This window comes from Manis javanica, chromosome 12, assembly GCF_040802235.1.
Source record: "Manis javanica isolate MJ-LG chromosome 12, MJ_LKY, whole genome shotgun sequence".
Lineage (NCBI taxonomy): Eukaryota > Metazoa > Chordata > Mammalia > Pholidota > Manidae > Manis > Manis javanica.
Window position 1 is genome coordinate 52,136,639 of NC_133167.1, and position 22,388 is coordinate 52,159,026.

The 22,388-nt window shown below is 38.9% G+C and overlaps 1 protein-coding gene across 9 annotated transcripts in view; it reads left to right on the forward strand.

Annotated features, from left to right (window-relative positions):
* The window catches only part of PDE1A (phosphodiesterase 1A), a 339,079-nt gene that overhangs the window by 283,766 nt on the left and 32,925 nt on the right, over positions 1 to 22,388 (forward strand). For all 9 annotated transcript variants that reach the window (XM_073218588.1, XM_017660167.3, XM_073218587.1 and 6 more), the window contains 4 exons: positions 309 to 410; positions 517 to 637; positions 18,994 to 19,075; positions 21,718 to 21,838. In XM_073218588.1, coding sequence (XP_073074689.1) covers positions 309 to 410; positions 517 to 637; positions 18,994 to 19,075; positions 21,718 to 21,838 — 426 coding nt within the window. The remainder of the gene's footprint in view (positions 1 to 308; positions 411 to 516; positions 638 to 18,993; positions 19,076 to 21,717; positions 21,839 to 22,388) is intronic.

Below are 22,388 nucleotides of genomic sequence, written 5' to 3' on the forward strand. Positions count from 1 at the left end.
AGATAGAAAAACAGTATTTAGGAATTATGAATGAGGGAGTGGTGTGTGTGTGGAGGGAACACATCAGTTCTTTAGGGGGAGAAGTTGAAGAGCGTCACTCACCCATCACTCTCCTAGCAACTTCCTAAAGCTGCAAGAGTTAAAGGGTGAAATAATGTCAGACTCTTATGAGCTCCTTTATATTTAAAAAGGTTTTATGTTCATATCTCTTAAGAAAAGTGAAATGTAATTAGTAGTATCTAAGGAAATGTTATGCTTGAGCACAATAAAGGGCCAAATGAACCTTTCTTCTTTTGATGACTTCACAGGGATCTTCGGAATCTAGTGATTGAAATGGTTTTGTCTACAGACATGTCGGGGCACTTCCAGCAAATTAAAAATATAAGAAATAGTTTGCAGCAGCCTGAAGGGTAATTTATTTTCTTTTGTCATGCTAAAGTTCCATGAGCCTGGACTCAGAAAAGACCCTAATTGGTTACTTTGTGCTGATAATTGAGCATGTCCTTGATTTGACAGGGTTGACAAAGCCAAAACCATGTCCCTGATTCTCCACGCCGCAGACATCAGCCACCCAGCCAAATCCTGGAGACTGCACCACCGGTGGACTGTGGCCCTGATGGAGGAGTTTTTCCTACAGGTGCACCTTTCACAGTCTGTGCAAATATTTTTGAAAACAGTGACTGTGCATTTTGACCTCTTCTGTACAGAATCCAGGGCTTGTGACTTACTTCTATCAACCAGCCACAACACATTCTTGGGACTTTAGGCAAAAATTATCAATCTTTTTGATCAATGTATTAAATCACCCTATGTAGTACAATACATATTCATAAGATAGTCAAATTTTGACTCTCAGATGCCACTCTCAAGAAAGAAATTAGTTATTATCTGCTATTAGAGGTAAAGTGCTAGGATAGAGAAAGTAAACAATTACATCATAAAAGTGGGAAGGGAAAGATATGTAACACTTCTGCCTACATCTTGTTGGTTAGAATTTAGTCATATATGCATACTTGCAGGGGAGGATGAGAAATATAGTTTTTAAATGGGTGGACATGTGCCTAATGGAAAATTCTGTTATGTGAAAAAAGGCATGAATATGGGGAATAGCCAGTGGTCTCTACCTCAAGTATACATGTTTTTCCTCTACCCTTTTTTTTCTGTTTCTACTCCCACCTGGGGAACTACAATACAATTATGATGCTAACTATCCAGAGTTAGCATTAGATCCCATAAGTTAAGGGCTCAGTCTTCCACAAGACTGGCTCCACTTCAGATGCCAGCCTCCACTGGGACCCTAGGACCCCAGCACTTCTGACTTCTGGACAAATACAAGGGTTCCCATGACCCTTCTTGGGATTGATAACTTGCTAGAATGATTCAAAGAACTCAAGAAAGTGCTAAACATATATTACAGTTTTCTTAAGAATACAACTGAGGAACTGCCTAATGAAGATGTGCATAGAGCAAGGTCTGAAAGGGTCCCAGACACGGAGCTTCCATGCTCTGTCCTCACAGTGTTAGGGTGTATTACCTTCCTGACGCATCAGGGTGGTCGCCAACCAGGAAGTGTCACTGAGCTTTAGTGTCCAGAGTTTATATAGCAGTAGTTTTAATGCGTAGGCTTGGCTAATTAAATCACTGGCTCCTCTCCCTTCTAAGAGGTCAGACTGGCCCAAAGTTCTAATCTTCTAATTATGTGGTTGATTTTTCTAGTGTCCAGCCCTGATCCTGAAGGTATCTAGGGGTCTACCAAGTGAGTCACACATATAGTTAGCATAACAAAGTCTTCTCTCATTCAGTTCTGTATTTTCAGACTATTTGGTATGTTAGTATTCTTTATTTTTAATGTTTCCTCACTGATTTTATGCCTATTCTGAAGACATAAAGACATTTTTTACTATATTTAGATAACTCTGGTTTCTGTCTCCCATTGTTAATGGGTATGATATATGGTTTCACTTTGAAATAGCATTGCATAGTCCTAGAGAAAGTTACTGAATAGCATCTTCTAATTCCAAGGATTTTCATACTAAAATTAGTTTAAAAAATTTTTTAATGCATTTTGTGCTTACAAAAAAAAAAGCTAAATGTTAAAATCTGTCCATTTCTACAGGCCAATTGCATTATGGGCAATCAAAAGTTATGATTTGATATACTCATCCTACTGCTAATCAGAAAATGGTAAATCTAAAGAGACCTTAGCAATCTTTCAGAATAACCTTCTCATATTAGAGATGAAAAAAACCAAAACATGAAAAGATAAAATGACTTTGCTCAGGTTAAGAAGAGAGTTAAATGTTTTAAATTGAATGATCTTGACAACACAACATAAGAAAATGTGTGGGATGTAGCTAAAGCAATGCTTGAGAAAATTTTATAGCTTTAAAAGCTCATTATTAGAAGAAAACAAAAGTATAAATCAGTTATCTGTTTCCACCTAAATAAGCTAGGAGAAGTTAAGAAAATTAGAGCGAAATAAGTTGATACAAGGAGATAATAAATATAAAAGCAGAAATCAGTGAAATAGAACAATGACAACAGCAAAAATTGTGGGTGCCTCTATGGGGTGGGCTTCTCCGCAAGAGGTTAAGAGTACTTTTTGGAGTGATAGAAATGTTTCATATCTTAATTGGTGTTAGTTACACAAATGTGTTTATAATTTATATGTAAGATTTATACATAAATTTTCCCTTGATTAAAAAAAACAATCTATCAAATAAAGGTGCCTCATGAATGATTTAAAGAATTCTAAAAAAATTGCTATTAAAAAAGATATCTAATAAATATCAGAGACTCTTGAAAACTACTATTAGCTCTCCAAATAATACCATGACTTGGGTTATCCCTTTTGTTGATTTGAAATCAAACAAAAAAACCTGACAGAATCATGAGAGTAATGAATTCAAAGAAATTGAGTCTAGATATTTTTTAACCTCACCACCTTATTCTTGAATTTTCTGTAAAGATGACTAATATTAATAATGAAGCTCCCAGCAGGCAATGATTTTTGGCATATGAATTTCATGGTAGAAGGAAATTGTTCCATAAGGCTCCTTAGCTCCTCTGTCATTCTCAGTGTCTGGGAAACAGTGACTCAGATATATGAATATTAGAGATGAAAATACACCCAACATGAAAGGTCAGGTCTTGGAATAGGTAGAGCGTCATGGCCCTTGGCATGTTTTTGTGATCTGCAAGCATTTTTCAGATTACGTTACTTAGATAAAGGAGGTGTCAGGTGTTTGTTCTGTTTTGTTTCTTGGCAGGACTCTTGGTGAGCAATGACAGGCATTTGTGTCACTCCAAAATGTTCAAAATCATAGCCTTTGCTTGAATGACCTTAACATGTAGGGCAAGATACTTACAGCCCAATGGAGAGTAAAGCATACATGATAATGTGGACCATTATAAAAACCAAACTATCTTGGCAATCATTGCCTCTTCAACTACAAAAATCCTCTCGGATCAAAATAAATTGATTTAGGACTTGAGCTTTTATTAATGGAATCTTATATTTCTCAGTCTCTGGATTTTTTTATAGTAAATGACTTTCAAATCCCCGTCATAAACATATATAGCAAAACAAGAGAACATGAAGTTAAGGTCAAAACAAGAGAGTTTGTACTGTCATGTCCACAAACATGTTTTACAAGCAAAACAAGTTTATCTTAATGAGAGTTTTATGCTAAAATATGACATTGACTCTAAAAGGTAAAATGTTTTCACATTTAGTTAACTAAATGAATTTCCGTTACCCATACTTATTCTTGGCATACCACAAATTTTGGCCCTTTGGGTGGATACAGCAATGAATCTAAAACTCCTTGGTACATGCTCTGCTTTGAATGTATGTCACCTGAGTTATTTAACTGGATCTGTGTATCTATGCAGATGCCTTAGAAATATGCAGGACTGCAATGGTGCTTCCATGTTTTTTTATTCTTGCTCATCTTCACAGAACTACCTCTGAAAACATAACTCTTTAGAACCCACAGTGCCGATAGAGCCATTCTTGCTATACATCTAGCCAGGGTAACTGGGGTTTTCATCTTAGGGGGTCAAAATAGCACTTTTATGAAGCAATTTGGAACTATATTCCTTCATCCCTTCCAAATGTACTAAGAATCTGAATATTGTGCCATGTGATCCATTTTCTCTTCTAGAGAATTTGAGGCAAATTAGGTTAGGTCTGCCAAGAGCTCATCACTGCCCTTAGCTGCAGTATAAATGTAAACATTTTGTGTTTTTGTTAAAGAAAATACTTTATGTATACTGAGCAAACATAAGAAGCCTAATAATACAGGTAACAGATATTTGGACTTGGCTTCAGATAACCCAAGGGTAAGCCCTAGCTTTCCATCTTTTCTGGCACACTGCTGATGAATCTTCACCTTCTTACCTATAACCCTATTTTGCCTCCTCTCCAGGATGCTTGTGAGGAACAAAATGATAGAATGAATGGAAGAGGTCTTTCCATGCTATAGAGATAGTACAAATATGAAGAATTGGTATTATTACCCTCCCAGCCATTTTAAGCTTTATATTTTTCTAAGGCAAAGTATCAGAGATCCATTGATATTTTATTATTTGATAGTCATTTAAAGTCAAACTTTGAAGGATCTGGGCACAATTTTAAAAATACATTCCCAACACAACCATGAAGTTTAAGAAGTAGCCAATTAGGAAAAATATTCTTCCTTTTGTTCTGTGCAATATAGTGGTAAACTTGGAATTCATTCAGTAGGTTTAGAGACTGGATATAATTTCCAAAATTCAGAAAAAATACTCAAAGAAAGAGCTGATTTTTAGAACTTCAAGAGCAACAAGAAAATTTGTGTGCCTGTGCACATATAAATACACACATGCATATATGTGTGTCTGTGTATATATGTACATGTACATATATATGAGTTAATGTTTCAAAAAAACCCAGAAGAATTTTGAGATGTGTGACTTCAAAGTCAGTTTCTTAATAATTTGTCTACCAAGTTCATTTTTTTTTTTTTTTTTTTTTTTTTTGAGAGGGCATCTCTCATATTTATTGATCAAATGGTTGTTAACAACAATAAAATTCAGTATAGGGGGGTCAATGCTCAATGTACAATCATTAATCCATCTCAAGCCTAATTCTCGTCAGTCTCCAATCTTCTGAAGCATAACGAACAAGTTCTTACATGGTGAACGAATTCTTACAGAGTGAATAAATTCTTACATGGTGAACAGTACAAGGGCAGTCATCACAGAAACTTTCGGTTTTGATCATGCAATATGACCTATAAACCATCAGGTCAAATATGAATATTCATTTGATTTTTGTACTTGATTTATATGTTGATCCCACATTTCTCCTATTATTATTATTATTTTTATTTTTAATAAAATGCTGAAGTGGTAGGTAGATGCAAGATAAAGGTAGAAAACCTAGTTTAGTGCTGTAAGAAGGCAAATGTAGATGATCAGATGATCAGGTGTGTGCCTATGGACTAAGTATTAATCCAGGCTAGACAAGGGCAGCAAGACATCCACGGATGCAGAAGATTTCTCTCAAAGCAGGGGGGGTGAGGTTCTGAGCCTCACCTCTGTTGATCCCCAAATTCTCACCTGATGGCCCCCCTGCGACTGTGCCTGTCTTAGGTTGTTCCTCCCTTGAGGAATCTTACCCGTCTCTGGCTAACCAGTCATCTTCCGGGGCCATACAGGGAAATGTAAAGTTGGTAAGTGAGAGAGAAGCCATATTGTTTGCAAAGGTTAGCTTTTTACTTCTTTGCAGATTTATGCCCTGTGGCTTCTATGCCCAGCACTTGTCTCGAGGTATCTTTACCACCTGGAGGAATTATGATACTCGGTAAATTCGATATGAGGCACGAATTCTATTTAAAGTTTGTAATTAGGAAGGAAGAAGAAAAGCTATAGATGTAGCATATGAAGGAAACTTGGGAGGATTGATTATTTCTTTGACATATCTTCTTGTATAGTACCTTAAGTATGTATAGGTTTTAAACTACTAACTAATTTGCACACACATATTGACATAATAGGAATACGGTGACATAAACAAAGCAAATCTATAATTACCAGCCATCTCCAGTGAAGCCAAGAAAACCATTTAGGCACCCTAGGCATTTGTGAAAATTTATCTATGATATGATGGATATTTTCCAACTGTACTTGAACCATCAGACAAATTAAAGCAGCCCATTTCTGGGATCTGTTCACATCCCATATGTTCTTTTAACCATAGATAGTCTATAGTCATGAGATTTTGGGGTGCTACAACTTGCACCCCTCCCAACTCCTGGTTGAGTTCCAACAGTACAGATCCAGTCAAATTCGTTGTCTCACTGTATGCACATGCCAGCCTAGACATCTCCCTCCTCCTTCTTATGGCAAGTCCAGGAGATGGTGGGCTGGATGCAGCCACAACCGCAGCATCGTCCGGATCCCTGTGGAGGCTTTTTGATGATCATCCCCCGGCACGAGTCCTCCAGAGAGTGCTGATGCCGGAAGCTCCTCCTCATATCGTATCTTAGTTCATTTTCTGGGTATCCAAGCTAGGCCTTGATCTTCTGCGTAGAAACAAACAGACCCTTTGCCCACACTTTGACATGCCCTCTATACCACTGTGCAGAACTCATTGGAGGTCAGCACACAGTAACTGCTTTTTTTTTTTTTTTTTTAATTAAGAGAAAGGAATATTATCAGAAAAGAGTACCTCCATAGCTGATCATCTGACACCCTTTAAGTGATCAACATTAAGGATATTTAAAGCATGCGTTGATCTTTGATTTACCAATAGTTTTATCCTGTTAAGGAGTAATCCCCCTTTTCTTTCTTTCTTTCTTTTTTTTTTTTTTAAATTTTTAATCTACACTTACCTGAAGAATACTATGTTTACTATGCTCTCCCCTATATCAGGTCCCCCCTAACAACCACATTACGGTTACTGTCCATCAGCTTAGCAAAATGTTGTAGAGTCACTACTTGTCCTCTCTGTGTTGTGCAGCCCACCCTCCCCTTTCTCCCTCCCCCCCATGCATGCTAATCTTAATACCCCCCTTCTTCTTCCCCCCCCTTATCCCTCCCTGCCCACCCATCCTCCCCAGTTCCTTTCCCTTTGGTACCTGTTAGTCCATTTTTGGGTTCTGTAATTCTGCTGCTGTTTTGTTCCTTCAGTTTTTCCTTTGTTCCTATACTCCTCAGATGAGTGAAATCATTTGGTATTTCTCTTTCTCCGCTTGGCTTATTTCACTGAGCATAATACTCTCCAGCTCCATCCATGTTGCTGCAAATGGTTGGATTTTTCCACTTCTTATGGCTGAGTAGTATTCCATTGTGTATATGTACCACATCTTCTTTATCCATTCATCTACAGATGGACATTTAGGTTGCTTCCAATTCTTGGCTATTGTAAATAGTGCTGCGATAAACATAGGAGTGCATCTGTCTTTCTCAAACTTGATTGCTGCGTTCTTAGGGTAAATTCCTAGGAGTGGAATTCCTGGGTCAAATGGTAGGTCTGTTTTGAGCATTTTGAGGAACCTCCATACTGCTTTCCACAATGGTTGAACTAATTTACATTCCCACCAGCAGTGTAGGAGGGTTCCCCTTTCTCCACAGCCTCGCCAACATTTGTTGTTTTTTGTCTTTTGGATGGCAGCTATCCTTACTGGTGTGAGGTGATACCTCATTGTAGTTTTAATTTGCATTTCTCTGATAATTAGCGATGTGGAGCATCTTTTCATGTGTCTCTTGGCCATCTGTATTTCTTTTTTGGAGAACTGTCTGTTCAGTTCCTCTGCCCATTTTTTAATTGGGTTATTTGTTTTTTGTTTGTTGAGGCGTGTGAGCTCTTTATATATTCTGGACGTCAAGCCTTTATCAGATCTGTCATTTTCAAATATATTCTCCCATACTGTAGGGTTCCTTTTTGTTCTATTGATGGTGTCTTTCGCTGTACAGAAGCTTTTCAGCTTAATGTAGTCCCACTTGCTCATTTTTGCTGTTGTTTTCCTTGCCCGGGGAGATATGTTCAAGAAGAGATCACTCATGTTTATGTCTAAGAGGTTTTTGCCTATGTTTTTTTCCAAGAGTTTAATGGTTTCGTGACTTACATTCAGGTCTTTGATCCATTTTGAGTTTACCTTTGTATATGGGGTTAGACAATGGTCCAGTTTCATTCTCCTACATGTAGCTGTCCAGTTTTGCCAGCACCATCTGTTGAAGAGACTGTCATTTTGCCATTGTATGTCCATGGCTCCTTTATCAAATATTAATTGACCATATATGTTTGGGTTAATTTCTGGGGTCTCTAATCTGTTCCACTGGTCTGTGGCTCTGTTCTTGTGCCAGTACCAAATTGTCTTGATTACTATGGCTTTGTAGTAGAGCTTGAAGTTGGGGAGTGAGATCCCCCCTACTTTATTCTTCTTTTTCAGGATTGCTTTGGCTATTCGGGGTCTTTGGTGTTTCCATATGAATTTTTGAATTATTTGTTCCAATTCATTGAAGAATGTTGCTGGTAATTTGAGAGGGATTGCATCAAATTTGTATATTGCTTTCGGCAGGATGGCCATTTTGACGATATTAATTCTTCCTAGCCATGAGCATGGGATGAGTTTCCATTTATTAGTGTCCCCTTTAATTTCTCTTAAGAGTGACTTGTAGTTTTCAGAGTATAAGTCTTTCACTTCCTTGGTTAGGTTTATTCCTAGGTATTTTATTCTTTTTGATGCAATGGTGAATGGAATTGTTTTCCTGATTTCTCTTTCTATTGATTCGTTGTTAGTGTATAGGAAAGCTACAGATTTCTGTGTGTTGATTTTGTATCCTGCAACTTTGCTGTATTCCGATATCAGTTCTAGTAGTTTTGGAGTGGAGTCTTTAGGGTTTTTTATGTACAGTATCATATCATCTGCAAATAGTGACAGTTTAACTTCTTCTTTACCAATCTGGATTCCTTGTATTTCTTTGTTTTGTCTGATTGCCGTGGCTAGGACCTCCAGTACTATGTTAAATAACAGTGGGGAGAGTGGGCATCCCTGTCTGGTTCCCGATCTCAGTGGAAATGCTTTCAGCTTCTCGCTGTTCAGTATAATGCTGGCTGTGGGTTTATCATATATGGCCTTTATTATGTTGAGGTACTTGCCCTCTATTCCCATTTTGCTGAGAGTTTTTATCATGAATGGATGTTGAATTTTGTCAAATGCTTTTTCAGCATCTATGGAGATGATCATGTGGTTTTTGTCTTTCTTTTTGTTGATGTGGTGGATGATGTTGATGGATTTTCGAATGTTGTACCATCCTTGCATCCCTGGGATGAACCCCACTTGGTCATGGTGTATGATCCTTTTGATATACTGTTGAATTCTGTTTGCTAATATTTTATTGAGTATTTTTGCATCTACGTTCATCAGGGATATTGGTCTGTAATTTTCTTTTTTGGTGGGGTCTTTGCCTGGTTTTGGTATTAGGGTGATGTTGGCTTCATAGAATGAGTTTGGGAGTATTCCCTCTTCTTCTATTTTGTGGAACACTTTAAGGAGAATGGGTATTATGTCTTCTCTGTGTGTCTGATAAAATTCCGAGGTAAATCCGTCCGGCCCCGGGGTTTTGTTCTTGGGTAGTTTTTTGATTACTGTTTCAATTTCTTTGCTTGTAATTGGTTTGTTTAACTTTTGTGTTTCTTCCTTGGTCAGTCTTGGGAGGTTGTATTTTTCTAGGAAGTTGTCCATTTCTTCTAGGTTTTCCAGCTTGTTGGCATATAGGTTTTCATAGTAGTCTTTAATAATTCTTTGTATTTCTGTGGAGTCTGTCGTGATTTTTCCATTCTCATTTCTGATTATGTTGATTTGTGTTGACTCTCTTTTTCTCTTAATAAGTTGGGCTAGAGGCTTATCTATTTTGTTTATTTTCTCAAAGAACCAGCTCTTGGTTTCGTTGATTTTTGCTATTGTTTTATTCTTCTCAATTTTGTTTATTTCTTCTCTGATCTTTATTATGTCCCTCCTTCTGCTGACTTTAGGCCTCATTTGTTCTTCTTTTTCCAGTTTTAATAATTGTGATGTTAGACTATTCATTTGGGATTGTTCTTCCTTCTTCAAGTGTGCCTGGATTGCTATATACTTTCCTCTTAAGACTGCTTTCGCTGCATCCCACAGAAGTTGGGGCTTAGTGTTGTTGTTGTCATTTGTTTCTATATATTCCTTGATCTCTATTTTGATTTGTTCATTGATCCATTGATTATTTAGTAGCATGTTGTTAAGCCTCCATGTGTTTGTGAGCCTTTTTGTTTTCTTTGTAGAATTTATTTCTACTTTCATACCTTTGTGGTCTGAAAAATTGGTTGGTAGAATTTCAATATTGTGGAATTTACTGAGGCTCTTTTTGTGAGCTAGTATGTGGTCTATTCTGGAGAATGTTCCATGTGCACTTGAGAAGAATGTATATCCTGTTGCTTTTGGATGTAAAGTTCTATAGATGTCTATTAGGTCCATCTGTTCTAGTGTGTTGTTCAGTGCCTGTGTGTCTTTACTTATTTTCTGCCCGGTGGATCTATCCTTTGGGGTGAGTGGTGTGTTGAAGTCTCCTACAATGAATGCATTGCAGTCTATTTCCCTCTTTAGTTCTGTTAGTATTTGCTTCACATATGCTGGTGCTCCTGTATTGGGTGCATATATATTTAGAATGGTTATATCCTCTTGTTGGACTAAGCCCTTTATCATTATGTAGTGGCCTTCTTTATCTCTTGTTACTTTCTTTGTTTTGAAGTCTATTTTGTCTGATATTAGTACTGCAACCCCTGCTTTCTTCTCACTGTTGTTTGCCTGAAATATGTTTTTCCATCCCTTGACTTTTAGTCTATGCTTATCTTTGGGTTTAAGGTGAGTTTCTTGTAAGCAGCATATAGATGGGTCTTGCTTTTTTATCCATTCTATTACTCTATGTCTTTTGATTGGTGCATTAAGTCCATTTACATTTAGGGTGACTATTGAAAGATATGTACTTATTGCCATTGCAGGCTTTAGATTCGTGGTTACCAAAGGTTCAAGGTTAGCTTCTTTAGTATCTTACTGCCTAACTTAGCTCGCTTATTGAGCTGTTATATACACTGTCTGGAGAGTCTTTTCTTCTCTCCCTTCTTATTCCTCCTCCTCCCTTCTTCATATGTTGTGTGTTTTGTTCTGTGCTCTTTTTAGGGGTGCTCCCATCTAGAGCAGTCCCTGTAGGATGCCCTGTAGAGGTGGTTTGTGGGAAGCAAATTCCCTCAGCTTTTGCTTGTCTGGGAATTGTTTGATCCCACCATCATATTTAAATGATAGTCGTGCTGGATACAGTATCCTTGGTTCAAGGCCCTTCTGTTTCATTGCATTAAGTATATCATGCCATTCTCTTCTGGCCTGTAGGGTTTCTGTTGAGAAGTCTGATGTTAGCCTGATTGGTTTTCCTTTATAGGTGACCTTTTTCTCTCTAGCTGCCTTTAAAACTCTTTCCTTGTCCTTGATCCTTGCCATTTTAATTATTATGTGTCTTGGTGTTGTCCTCCTTGGATCCTTTCTGTTGGGGGTTCTGTATAATTCCATGGTCTGTTCGATTATTTCCTCCCCCAGTTTGGGGAAGTTTTCAGCAATTATTTCTTCAAAGACACTTTCTATCCCTTTTCCTCTTTCTTCCTCTTCTGGTATCCCTATAATACGAATGTTTTTCCTTTTGTATTGGTCACATATTTCTCTTAGTGTTGTTTCATTCCTGGAGATCCTTTTATCTCTCTCTATGTCAGCTTCTATACGTTCCTGTTCTCTGGCTTCTATTCCTTCAATGGCCTCTTGCATCTTATCCATTCTGCTTATAAATCCTTCCAGGGATTGTTTCATTTCTGTGATCTCTTTCCTGACATCTGTGATCTCCTTCCGGACTTCATCCCACTGCTCTTGCATTTTTCTCTGCATCTCATCCCACTGCTCTTGCATTTTTCTCTGCATCTCATCCCATTGCTCTTGCATTTTTTTCTGCATCTCTGTCAGCATGTTCATGATTTTTATTTTGAATTCTTTTTCAGGAGGACTAGTTAGGTCTGTCTCCTTCTCAGGTGTTGTCTCTGTGATCTTTGTCTGCCTGTAGTTTTGCCTTTTCATGGTGATAGAGATAGTCTGCAGAGCTGGTACAAGTGACCGCTGGAAGAGCTTCCCTTCTTGTTGGTTTGTAGCCTTTTCCTGGGAGAATAGCGACCTCTAGTGGCTTGTGCTGGGCAGCTGTGCGCAGACAGGGCTTCTGCTTCCTGCCCAGTTGCTTTGGGGTTTATCTCCACTGTTGCTGTGGGCTTGGCCTGGCTGGGGCTGTTCCTCCAAAATGGTGGAGCCCCGTTAGAGGGGGAGCAGCCAGGAGACTATTTATCTCCGTAAGGGGCCTCTGTGCTCCCTGCTGCCCAGGGGGTTAGAGTGCCCAGAGATCCCCAGATTCCCTGCTTCTGGTCTAAGTGACCTGTCCTGCCCCTTTAAGATTTCCAAAAAGCACTCTCCAAACCAAAACAACAACAGCAACAATGAGAGAGGGAACAGAAAGGAAAAAAAAAAGAAAAAACACGCGATTTTTTTTTTTTTTCCTCAGGTGCCGGTCCCAGGCACCCGCGCACTGGTCCTGCTGCCCTGTCTCCCTAGCACCAGGGTCCCTGTCCTTTCAAGGCTTCCAAAAAGCACCCACCCACCGGTCCCGCAGGGAAGGAACGCTCAATATTCTTGGTCCTCAGGCACTGGTCCCACGCACCCGCTCACCAGTCCCGCCGCCCTGCCTCCCTAGCACCGGGGTCCCTGTCCCTTCAAGGCTTCCAAAAAGCACTTGGCAAAAAGAGAGAAAAAAAAGGGGAAAAACGCGCGATTTCTTCCGTCCTCAGGTGCTGGTCTCAGGCACCCACCCACCGGTCCCACAGGGAAAAATGCGGGATATTCTTTGTCCTCAGGTGCCGGTCCCAGGCACCTGCTCACCAGTCCCGCCGCCCTGCCTCCCTAGCACCGGGGTCCCTGTCCCTTTTAGGCTTCCAAAAAGCACTCGCAGAAAAGAGAAAAAAAAAAGGGGAAAAACGCGCGATTTCCTCTGTCCTCAAGTGCCGGTCTCAGGCACCCGCCCACCGGTCCCGCAGGGAAAAACGGGGGATATTCTTTGTCCTCAGGCGCCGGTCCCAGCCACCCGCTCACCAGTCCCGCCACCGTGCCTCCCTAGCACTGGGGTCCCCGTCCCTTCAAGGCTTCCAAAAAGCGCTTGCCAAAAAGAGAAAAAAAAAAAAAAGGGGAAAAACGCGCGACCTCCTCCGTCCTCAGGCACCGGTCTCAGGCACCCGCCCCCAGGTCTCGCAGGGAGAAACGCGGGATATTCTTTGTCCTCTGGCGCCGTTCCCAGGCACCTCCTCACCGGTCCCGCCACCCCGCCTCCCCAGCAACGGGGGCCCGTCCCTCTAAGGCTTCCAAAAAGCGCTCGCCAAAAAAAAAAACTGCTCCGGTTTCTCTCCACCCGCCGGGAGCCGGGGGGAGGGGCGCTCGGGTCCCGCCGGGCCGGGGCTTGTATCTTACCCCCTTCACAAGGCGCTGGGTTCTTGCAGGTGTGGATGTGGTCTGGATGTTGTCCTGTGTCCTGTGGTCTCTATTTTAGGAAGATTTTTCTTTGTTATATTTTCATAGCTCTATGTGTTTTTGGGAGGAGATTTCCACTGCTCTACTCACGCCGCCATCTTGGCTCCCGCCTCCACCAAGTTCATTTTTATCTGACAAAAGGGCTTAAATAGACATTGAGAATTTTTAAAATAATGTGTATCTGGGAACAAACCAATGTAAACCAAAGTATCGTATCATGTATAAAAATCTCATCAATGTTACCCCTTTCCTTGGAGTAACTACTTTAGGTGAACCTTCCCAAGCTATGGAAAGCTATAGCCAAAGAAATCAAAATTGTATCCCAAATCTGAACTCTTGAGAAACTTTTATTTCTGACTCTTGAAGAAGCAGATGATCGTAGAGGTAAAGCAGATCTTCATCTCCAAGACATGTTTGACAGCATGCTTGTGATATTCATCAGTACATTTAATGCTACCTCTTCGAGTATTTGTGCAGGTCAACTCAGTTGCCTCTGCCCTCTGACTGTAATGGGTGGATTTGGTAGATGCTTCATTCATTCCTCCTGTGACTGGAGAGATTAGAGATGGAGGTATCAGCTAAGGAAATAACCATTAATAATGGAAGACAGGTTTTTGCTTCTTATTCTCTTCTTGAGCAGACTAGGTAGGCAAGGTAGGAAGAAGTTAATATAATTAAGTTAAAAAATAGCCACTGACATTATAATTTACTGATACTTCATACTATATGAACCAAATAATTATGTGAATTTTTCCCTTTTTCAACTAGTTGTTTGTGACATATAAAAGAAATTAACATTTGTGTAAAATCTACATTTACCTCTAAGCACTAGCTTGTCAGCCAAGGAGAAACAAGGGAACAAGGGAAATGAAAGCTATTTGGAGGGACAGTCATACGATTATTTATTCTAAATTGTTTACAGTCAGTCTCCTGTATTTTCTTCAGCATTGCTACAAGTAGTACAAAGTGTGTTATTTCAAAGTAAATTGCATTTTCCATAGTAATAAAAATATATTTAGCTAGTACATTCTTAGCTAAGGATCTGACATAAAAAATTCAGAGATACAACTGAAAAGTTTTCTTGAATGTAAAGAATTGTAGATAAGAGCTGGAATAATAACTTACAATTTAAAAACCAAAGGTTGTAGCTTTAAGAGGCATGGAGGCAAGTTTTTGTAAACACCAATTTTACAAGGGGTACGAATGTTCTACAAAATATTTATAATGCTAACAAAAATACAATTATATCATATCATAAATTTTGATTAAAGTAAATGTATTAGAGCTAATAATCATTAAATATTTAAGCAGTTTGGGTAGCTTTCTTAGAATTTAGGAGAGCCATTTTCAGAAGGAATTAAGGAAGGTAATTAGATGGCCTAAATCCCTTAAATGAGGTGTCCAAAGAAGACAGAACCACAGCACCTTCCCCCCGCCCCCCAGTTACATTCCCCTATAGAGAGAGAGGCCTGTCCAGCCCTGCCTTGGCCTGTGGTTGGCTTGAGCCTGTGCCCAGCAGCTTCCCACATGTTTGCTGTCAGTCTTGCTTCTGTGATTAACACTTAGTTTTCATTGTAAAAGGTTTCCCAACATTTTTGTATTTCACCCTTTCTTATCTTCTTTGCTTCTTTAAAGCTATAGAAACCCTTTTGGCTTCAGAGAAAATGCAAAAAAGAAAAAATGTACCCTTAAGTGACTGGATTTGATGGATGACTGACAGCTGTCAGAACATTTCACACAGTTAGGAAAGCATAACAACAATTATTAGGTCTTTATCACAGGCCTTCAAAGAAGAAACTTGCACAACTGCCAAGAGAATCGCAGAGACAGGCATCAACTGTGGCGCTTGAGCACATCAGGCTGCCATGGCCATTCTCCGCTTGCCTGCCCGCCCGCCCGCAGGCTCACCCCTAAGACCAGGTGCAGAGATTCAGGGGCATACCTGAGTTTAGGGCCTTCGGGCCCTGTAATTCCACACACATATAGAAATCAATAAACCAGAACATAGTGTGTATAATAATGCATATTACTTTTCTGATTTCTGAAAGTATATTTTTGGCCTCCTAAAGGCTGCACCCTCAAATGAAAGCACAACCTCTGAGAAAAACTGTTTGATTTTACACAATGTTTGCCTCTTTGACCCTTTATTTCATCTTGATGGAAAGTATTTGAGGACTGAACAAGGAAAATTGTGGTTTGTCAAATTTGTGCTGAGGGATCCTAACTTTCTCTTTACGTATCTTTCCCTCTCCCTCGGTAGTACCCCCTTGTCCCATTGGATTTCTGGTGCCCTGATAGTCTGGCTATAGAGCTCTCTGCTAATCCTGCCCTCCTGGCCTTTATTCATCCTAAAAAATAAATAATACTTTGAAATAATATATAAATTAAATAATTAATGCCCTTTAGCATTCAGTGTGCTTTAGCAATGGAAATTTAATATTCTAAACCAATTGTGGAATTGAAGAAGCAAATAAAATTTCTCACTCCATCTGTAAGGTCAATCCTGCATGTGTCTGTCAAATGCCTAAATCCTATATGAAAATGTTACCATCCAGCAGTCTATAAAATTTAGCTCATGGAAGATAGATCATCATAGTGCCTTTTTCAGGCCCAAATGATCATTTTTAGGTCCAAGGACTTACACAGTATAAAAACACCTTCATTAATATATCAGACAGCAGTTCCTTGACCAATAAAATCAATCAGTTGTATCTGCATATATCCAATAAATATCCTCAATATTGCATTTCCTTTGAAGTCTATGAGTAAATCCATTTCTAGTTTAACAATATTATTATTTATATTTTAACATAAATTATTAATGATATTATTCTTATACCTTATTCTCAACAAGTTAAAAATCAAGTCCATAATAGTCTTCAAATGTAGCCTCATCCTGATTGTCTTATTTCTATTAGTGTCAGCAAAGACTCCTTTTCATTCAGGTTTGAAGCTCAAGAGTCATGCTTAATTCACTTCAAACCATCCCCACACTGCTGACGAATTAATCTTTCAAAAGTGAAATTCCTGTCATGTCAATTCCTTGCTAGAAAAGAGAGGGGAAAAGAGCCAGTGTCACTCTATTACATACTAAATTATGCACTGATCCTTTCTCCTGTGGTTTAACACCATCCAAGCTATGCATTAGACATGATAAATACCTTAAATTTGCACAGCTCTCTGTTTTTGCTATTACGAATTATGCTTCTTATTAGCTAACATTTAACTATTTATTAAATATTAGGCACTGTCCTCAGGCTTCACATAAATTATCTTAGATAATCCTATTAGGGAGATATTATTATGACTTTACTCCTAAAATGAGTACATTTGATGATAACCAAAATTACCAAGTTAGGTAACAGATAAGAATTCATTTCAGCTAGGGCTGTGATACGTGTGCATTGGCAGAGATAGACTATTGAACAGCAGTGATTCAACTCTGTGTCCTGTAGCTCCAAGGCACTCATAATGCCCTTCCATCAGTCCCTTAAGCCAGGTATAAAAATTAATTCTTAATGAATATTGTTACTCCCTAGGGGAACAAGGACAGGTGCTGGGGGGAGTCACAGAAAGTCTCCTTATTTTCTCCAAGTTGTGACATGGTAAAACACTTCTTTGATGACCATATCTAGAGTTTTCCCAAACAATTTTGATTTCAGTCTTACTGCACCTTTATAATCAGAGGCATGGTGTAGAAGGAATGCACCAGAAAACATTGTCAATAAAAACTTTAAAGCCAATAAAACACACTGACGTGATGTAAAGATTATGATGAAAAGATGTTGGGGAAACAGAATAAACAGAAGTGCTGATGCCCTCAGACAGAGGTTGCATGTTACATAGATTCCTCAACAAAGCAAAAGTGAAGGCCCTGCCCTTTTGTCTCCTGATTTTAGACCCTGAGCACGTGTCCTGAGCTGTGGTCTTACGCCAGGCCAGTGTACCCCATGAAGGTATACAACCAATAGCTGAGGAGAAAATAGAGCCCAAAGCATTCTTTCAAATAGCCAGATAACTGAAGGGGAGCAAGTGAAGTATCCCCTCTCCAGTTTCTTTTATAAGCACAACCCCTTGAATGCAAAGAAAAGCACCAAGGTCTGATAAACCTTGTGATGATGCAGTTTTGCCCAGAGCAGCCTTTATTTTAGGAGATGAAAATCTAATTAGCACTTATGATGTTAAACCTAAACATAAATGGAATTCTTTAGCATATGTGCTCAATCTACGATAGATAAGATCAAATAATAAAAAATCAGTGACATTTCAATTTTCTCAGGGAAGAATACATTAAAATAAAATTATGCATACAGAATGTAAGAATGTTGAGGATATTCTTCATAACTTGCTGTGAGAGATTCAATTAAAATTGGTTAATATGGAGAAAGATGTTTCACAATGCTCATATGCTTTTAATTTCAAAAAGCAGTCTAATCATAGTCTTGATATTGAAGATCTGCTGATGTATTTGGCATGGGGAAGAAAAAAAGCAGAAAAATACATGAGTTGGATTGTTAATTAAATGCCAAATAACACACTGAGATGACATTTATGGTGACTTCAGAAAATTCCAGAGAGCAAAGGTTTGTCTTTATAATCAAGGGGTTGTGTTGGGGAGCAAGAAATTTCCTTTACCCCTCAAGGTTCTTCTAGCTGGTCTAAGAATCAAATTGACATCAGACAAATTAACAGGAGAAAAAAACAGTTTAATTACTTCTATATGGGGAAGCCATAACATGGGTTCCAAAAACAGTCAGGGAGAATGAGGTACGTATGTGATCCTGAGCCAGGGAAAAAGGGGTAGGGATCTGAAACTTCAAAGGAAAAGGAAATAATTCACAGTAATATGAAAAGAGCAAATGTTTTATAAATGAAATACTTGGTGAAACAATGAGGGGGCACAGAGAGGAATTTCAACAAACTTAGCCACATCCCTCCCTGTCCACCACACCTAGTTTACATTGTAACATAGCTATCTAAGGTATGCAGTTTTGTGTGGGACTAGGGAGGGTCAAAGTTTCTTTCTGAGTCACTTGGAACTTGCTTTGTTCTCAATTCTGAAATAATGTGCCCGTCGCGGTGGCACACCTGGGGTGGCATGCCCTCTGTCCCTCCTGCTGCAATACCAAAGCAGAGTCTCCAAGCACTGAAAGTGTGCATGGCTTTTCCCTCTGCAATGTGGACCCAAAAAGGAGACCATCCAAATAAAATTATATACAATTGGGCTATGGTTTTTGGTTTTGTAAAGAAATAAATATGCAGTGCCAATTAAGAAATGAAAGGTACAGCTTTTCTAGGCTTTGTATCTGGGCTGCTCTTCACCTGAGCACCTCTAACCCAAGTCTGTACTAATGAGCTTTCCTTTCCACAGGGAGATAAAGAAGCTGAATTAGGGCTTCCATTTTCCCCACTTTGTGATCGGAAGTCGACATTGGTGGCCCAGTCACAAATAGGTAATACAGCTGGTGGTCGTCAAGAGTGATTGTGTAATTGACAGTTTTCAAATGGATACACCGTATTGTTCAGAGAGGTGACATCCATGAAAATCTTACTTATTCACAATAAACAGGATCTTTAAACTGTTCTATATGGTGTTCAATAAGATTTTGAAACATTACCACAAAACTAATTCAATAAACCAATATTAGTAAATGTAATTATAATTCTATCTGTAACACTTTTACAATATAGAGCAATATAGAGGACTTTCTACTTGTGTAAAAGATAACATTTTTATTTTTTCATTGCTAATTATTGTATTGTGCATTCCTCTGTACATAGGACAATGCATGAAAATATTAATGTATCTCTTCTGTTATCACTAAGTTTGCATAATATGTTTAATACACTAGCTCATATTGTTTTGGAAAAAAAACTGATGAGTAGATAAGCCAACAATAGAAAATTTAGAAAATGATATTGCTTCTAGCCATATTCACTCTTTTCACTTGTATTTGTATTGTCCAGCCCATTTTTAATCATAATATTGCTATGCTGCATAATTTGAATATTTGTAATAGTTATTCCCTAGGCCAGCATCTTCATTACTGATCCATAAGCTCACTACACAAAATGATGGCCTCCTTACCTTTCTACCTGATCAGATACCACTTCCTACAAAGCAGAGGTCAGCTGTCCAAAAGCTTGCTCTTGCCTTTCCTGCTTTCCACCCAGTTCCAATAGCTGTTTTTCTAACTACCGTAACACACATGACTGAATGGAGCAGGCTGAGGACCTCCTCAAGCCAGCTGGGAAGAATGGAAGTTTCCGAGGCTTGTTGCTGTAATATAAATTGCTGCCATGTTAACAGGGCTAACAGCTCATTTGACAGTCCCCATATCCCAGGCATTTAAAACCATAGACAGAACTTGAAATAGCATCCTGGGTGGCCAGTTAACATTGCTTTGACTGGTTGAGTTTGTTCTCCTTGGTTCTTGCCCTGTAGCAACAAAGAATTGAAGGGCAGAGATACAACAGGGAAGCAGAGTGAGTTTATTTGAACACACTCCAAGGGAGGAGTAGAGCCAGAATCAAGGCAAACAAAGGCAGTTTTATTTGAATACACTCTAAGGGAGGAGCAGGCCAGAGTCAAGGTAGACAAAGGCCGCAAAGTTTTAGGAGAAGGTCTATTCATCACCACCTAGCTGGGAAGCACTTCTTTGATTGACAGAGTGTGGTTATTTGATTGACAGCTCTACTTATACACCCATTCCTCTTGGTGTGCATGTCTTTTTTGCAAAATGCACAAAAGAAGCTCATGGGGGTGTGGTTGGAGGGTGGGGGGCTGGGAGCAGGAACCACAAGTTTAATGGGATTATGACAAGTTGTGGTTTGGGCAGTCCTTAGTTTTGTTCTATCACACCCACTCTGGCATCAGGGTGGGACCAGTTTAGCTTGGTCCCAATAGGCAAAGAAGTTATCTCCCTCCCTGCTAAGCCTTTGTTGTCTTCAATGGGACCCCCAACCTGGGCAGAGTTTGGGCAGTTTTTTCCTTGAACTTGATCTTCCCCTTCTCTAGCTGGTCATGTCTATTTTTCTACCTAACATTCCTAACAAAGGCATCGATTAAAGCACAAGACTATTGAAGTTTTGTTTGAATTAAAATGTGCCTTCATGCGTATTGTAACTAATACAATTACTTGGAATGTGAATTACTGCTACTCTTCAAATGTGGGTATTTCCAGGGACACTAACACTAAAAAAGCCTTCCTCCACTTACCATATTCAGAAGGTATTCCACAGCTCCCAGATGAGTTTAAGGCAGAAAGCACTAGATTTCCAGCGCCACACCTCCCCTGGGACTATGAAGTGATGAAGTGAGTGCAGAGGTTAGAATAGGTTGTCTCCTTCTCCACCTAAACGCTGGGTGGTAAGCGGTCCCTCGAGGAGAGTGCCCCACTCTTTCTGTGTGTTACTTTCTGTCTTGATATGTGTACTTTAAATGTAAAAATCTTTATTCAATCCCTGCATCTTGAACTGGTGGGGTTAATGCTGTCTCCCAGAGCTGTTACTGTGTCTTTGATGATTTGACAGAACACGCCCACACTGTGAACTAACACTTTACATAGAAGAATAATAAACAGCAACTGAAACGTTAACAGACTGGCAGAAAGCTATGACTGATAAATTAGTAAGAGGAAACAAAAATGCTTGCTTTCCTGTGACTGGAGAAAAAACTTCAATTATTCAGTTTCTTTGGAGTTTAGATATTATTTCTTGTTGGTCAATAATAAATTCAACAAGCAAGAGAGAAAGACCTTACAGAAAGGTAATGACTCCTCTCACTGACAGAAGAAAATATATTCACTCTGGTTAGATCTGAATTTACTGTTAACAGTAGTATAAGGTTGAATATTAAATAGGAAAGCCAATGTACTTGAGTTAGCAAGCTTAAATTGTATCACTTCCACTGCCTGAAAGATTATTTTATACAGCTGTTACACTACCTCTGAAGATTGTGTTAATAGAGTAAAAATAATTACAAGTGGTAAACTGAATCAGTATGGTAGTTGATACTTGCTATCAGTGCATCAGAGACTTTTCATTGTTACTGATAAAATTATAACATTTAAATTTATCTTTTTTTCTCTTCCAGGTTTCATTGATTTTATAGTAGAGCCAACATTTTCCCTTCTGACAGACTCAACAGAGAAAATTATTATTCCTCTTATAGAGGAAGCCTCAAAAGCAGAAACTTCTTCCTATGGGGCAAGCAGGTTTGGTATTTTCTTTTCTTTTTTTTAAAATCTTTGCGTCATTTAATAATCATTTACTTATGATTACATCCAGGCAGAAAATTCTTACAAGAATTATTAGGTAGTATTGCCACCTGGTGGCTATATGTTATATTGCATCTGCCTTTGAAAATAACTTGTCCATTGCAAAATACAGGACTGTAACAGTATTCGATACTCAGTATTAGATACTCAGGAAAATAAAACTATTTGAATTTTCACTGTGGATCTATGTATTGTGTCTTGGATATACTTGGTTGTGCTGTGTACTTACAAACAAACCAAACACAACCCACTTGTATATCCAGAAAGATAGTCTTTTAGATAATATGAATACGAGTAAAATCCATGTCATACTATATACAATGTACTGAGAGTATTTCAAACTAGACATTTTTCATTGATCAATTATTAAGATATATTATTAAAACTTATGGTTGCAGAATAATCAGCTAAATTCTTGCACATCTGAACGCGTCACTTTTCCTAATAGCACACCAACAGGTTCCCTTAGTGTTGTGCTAATGGGGAA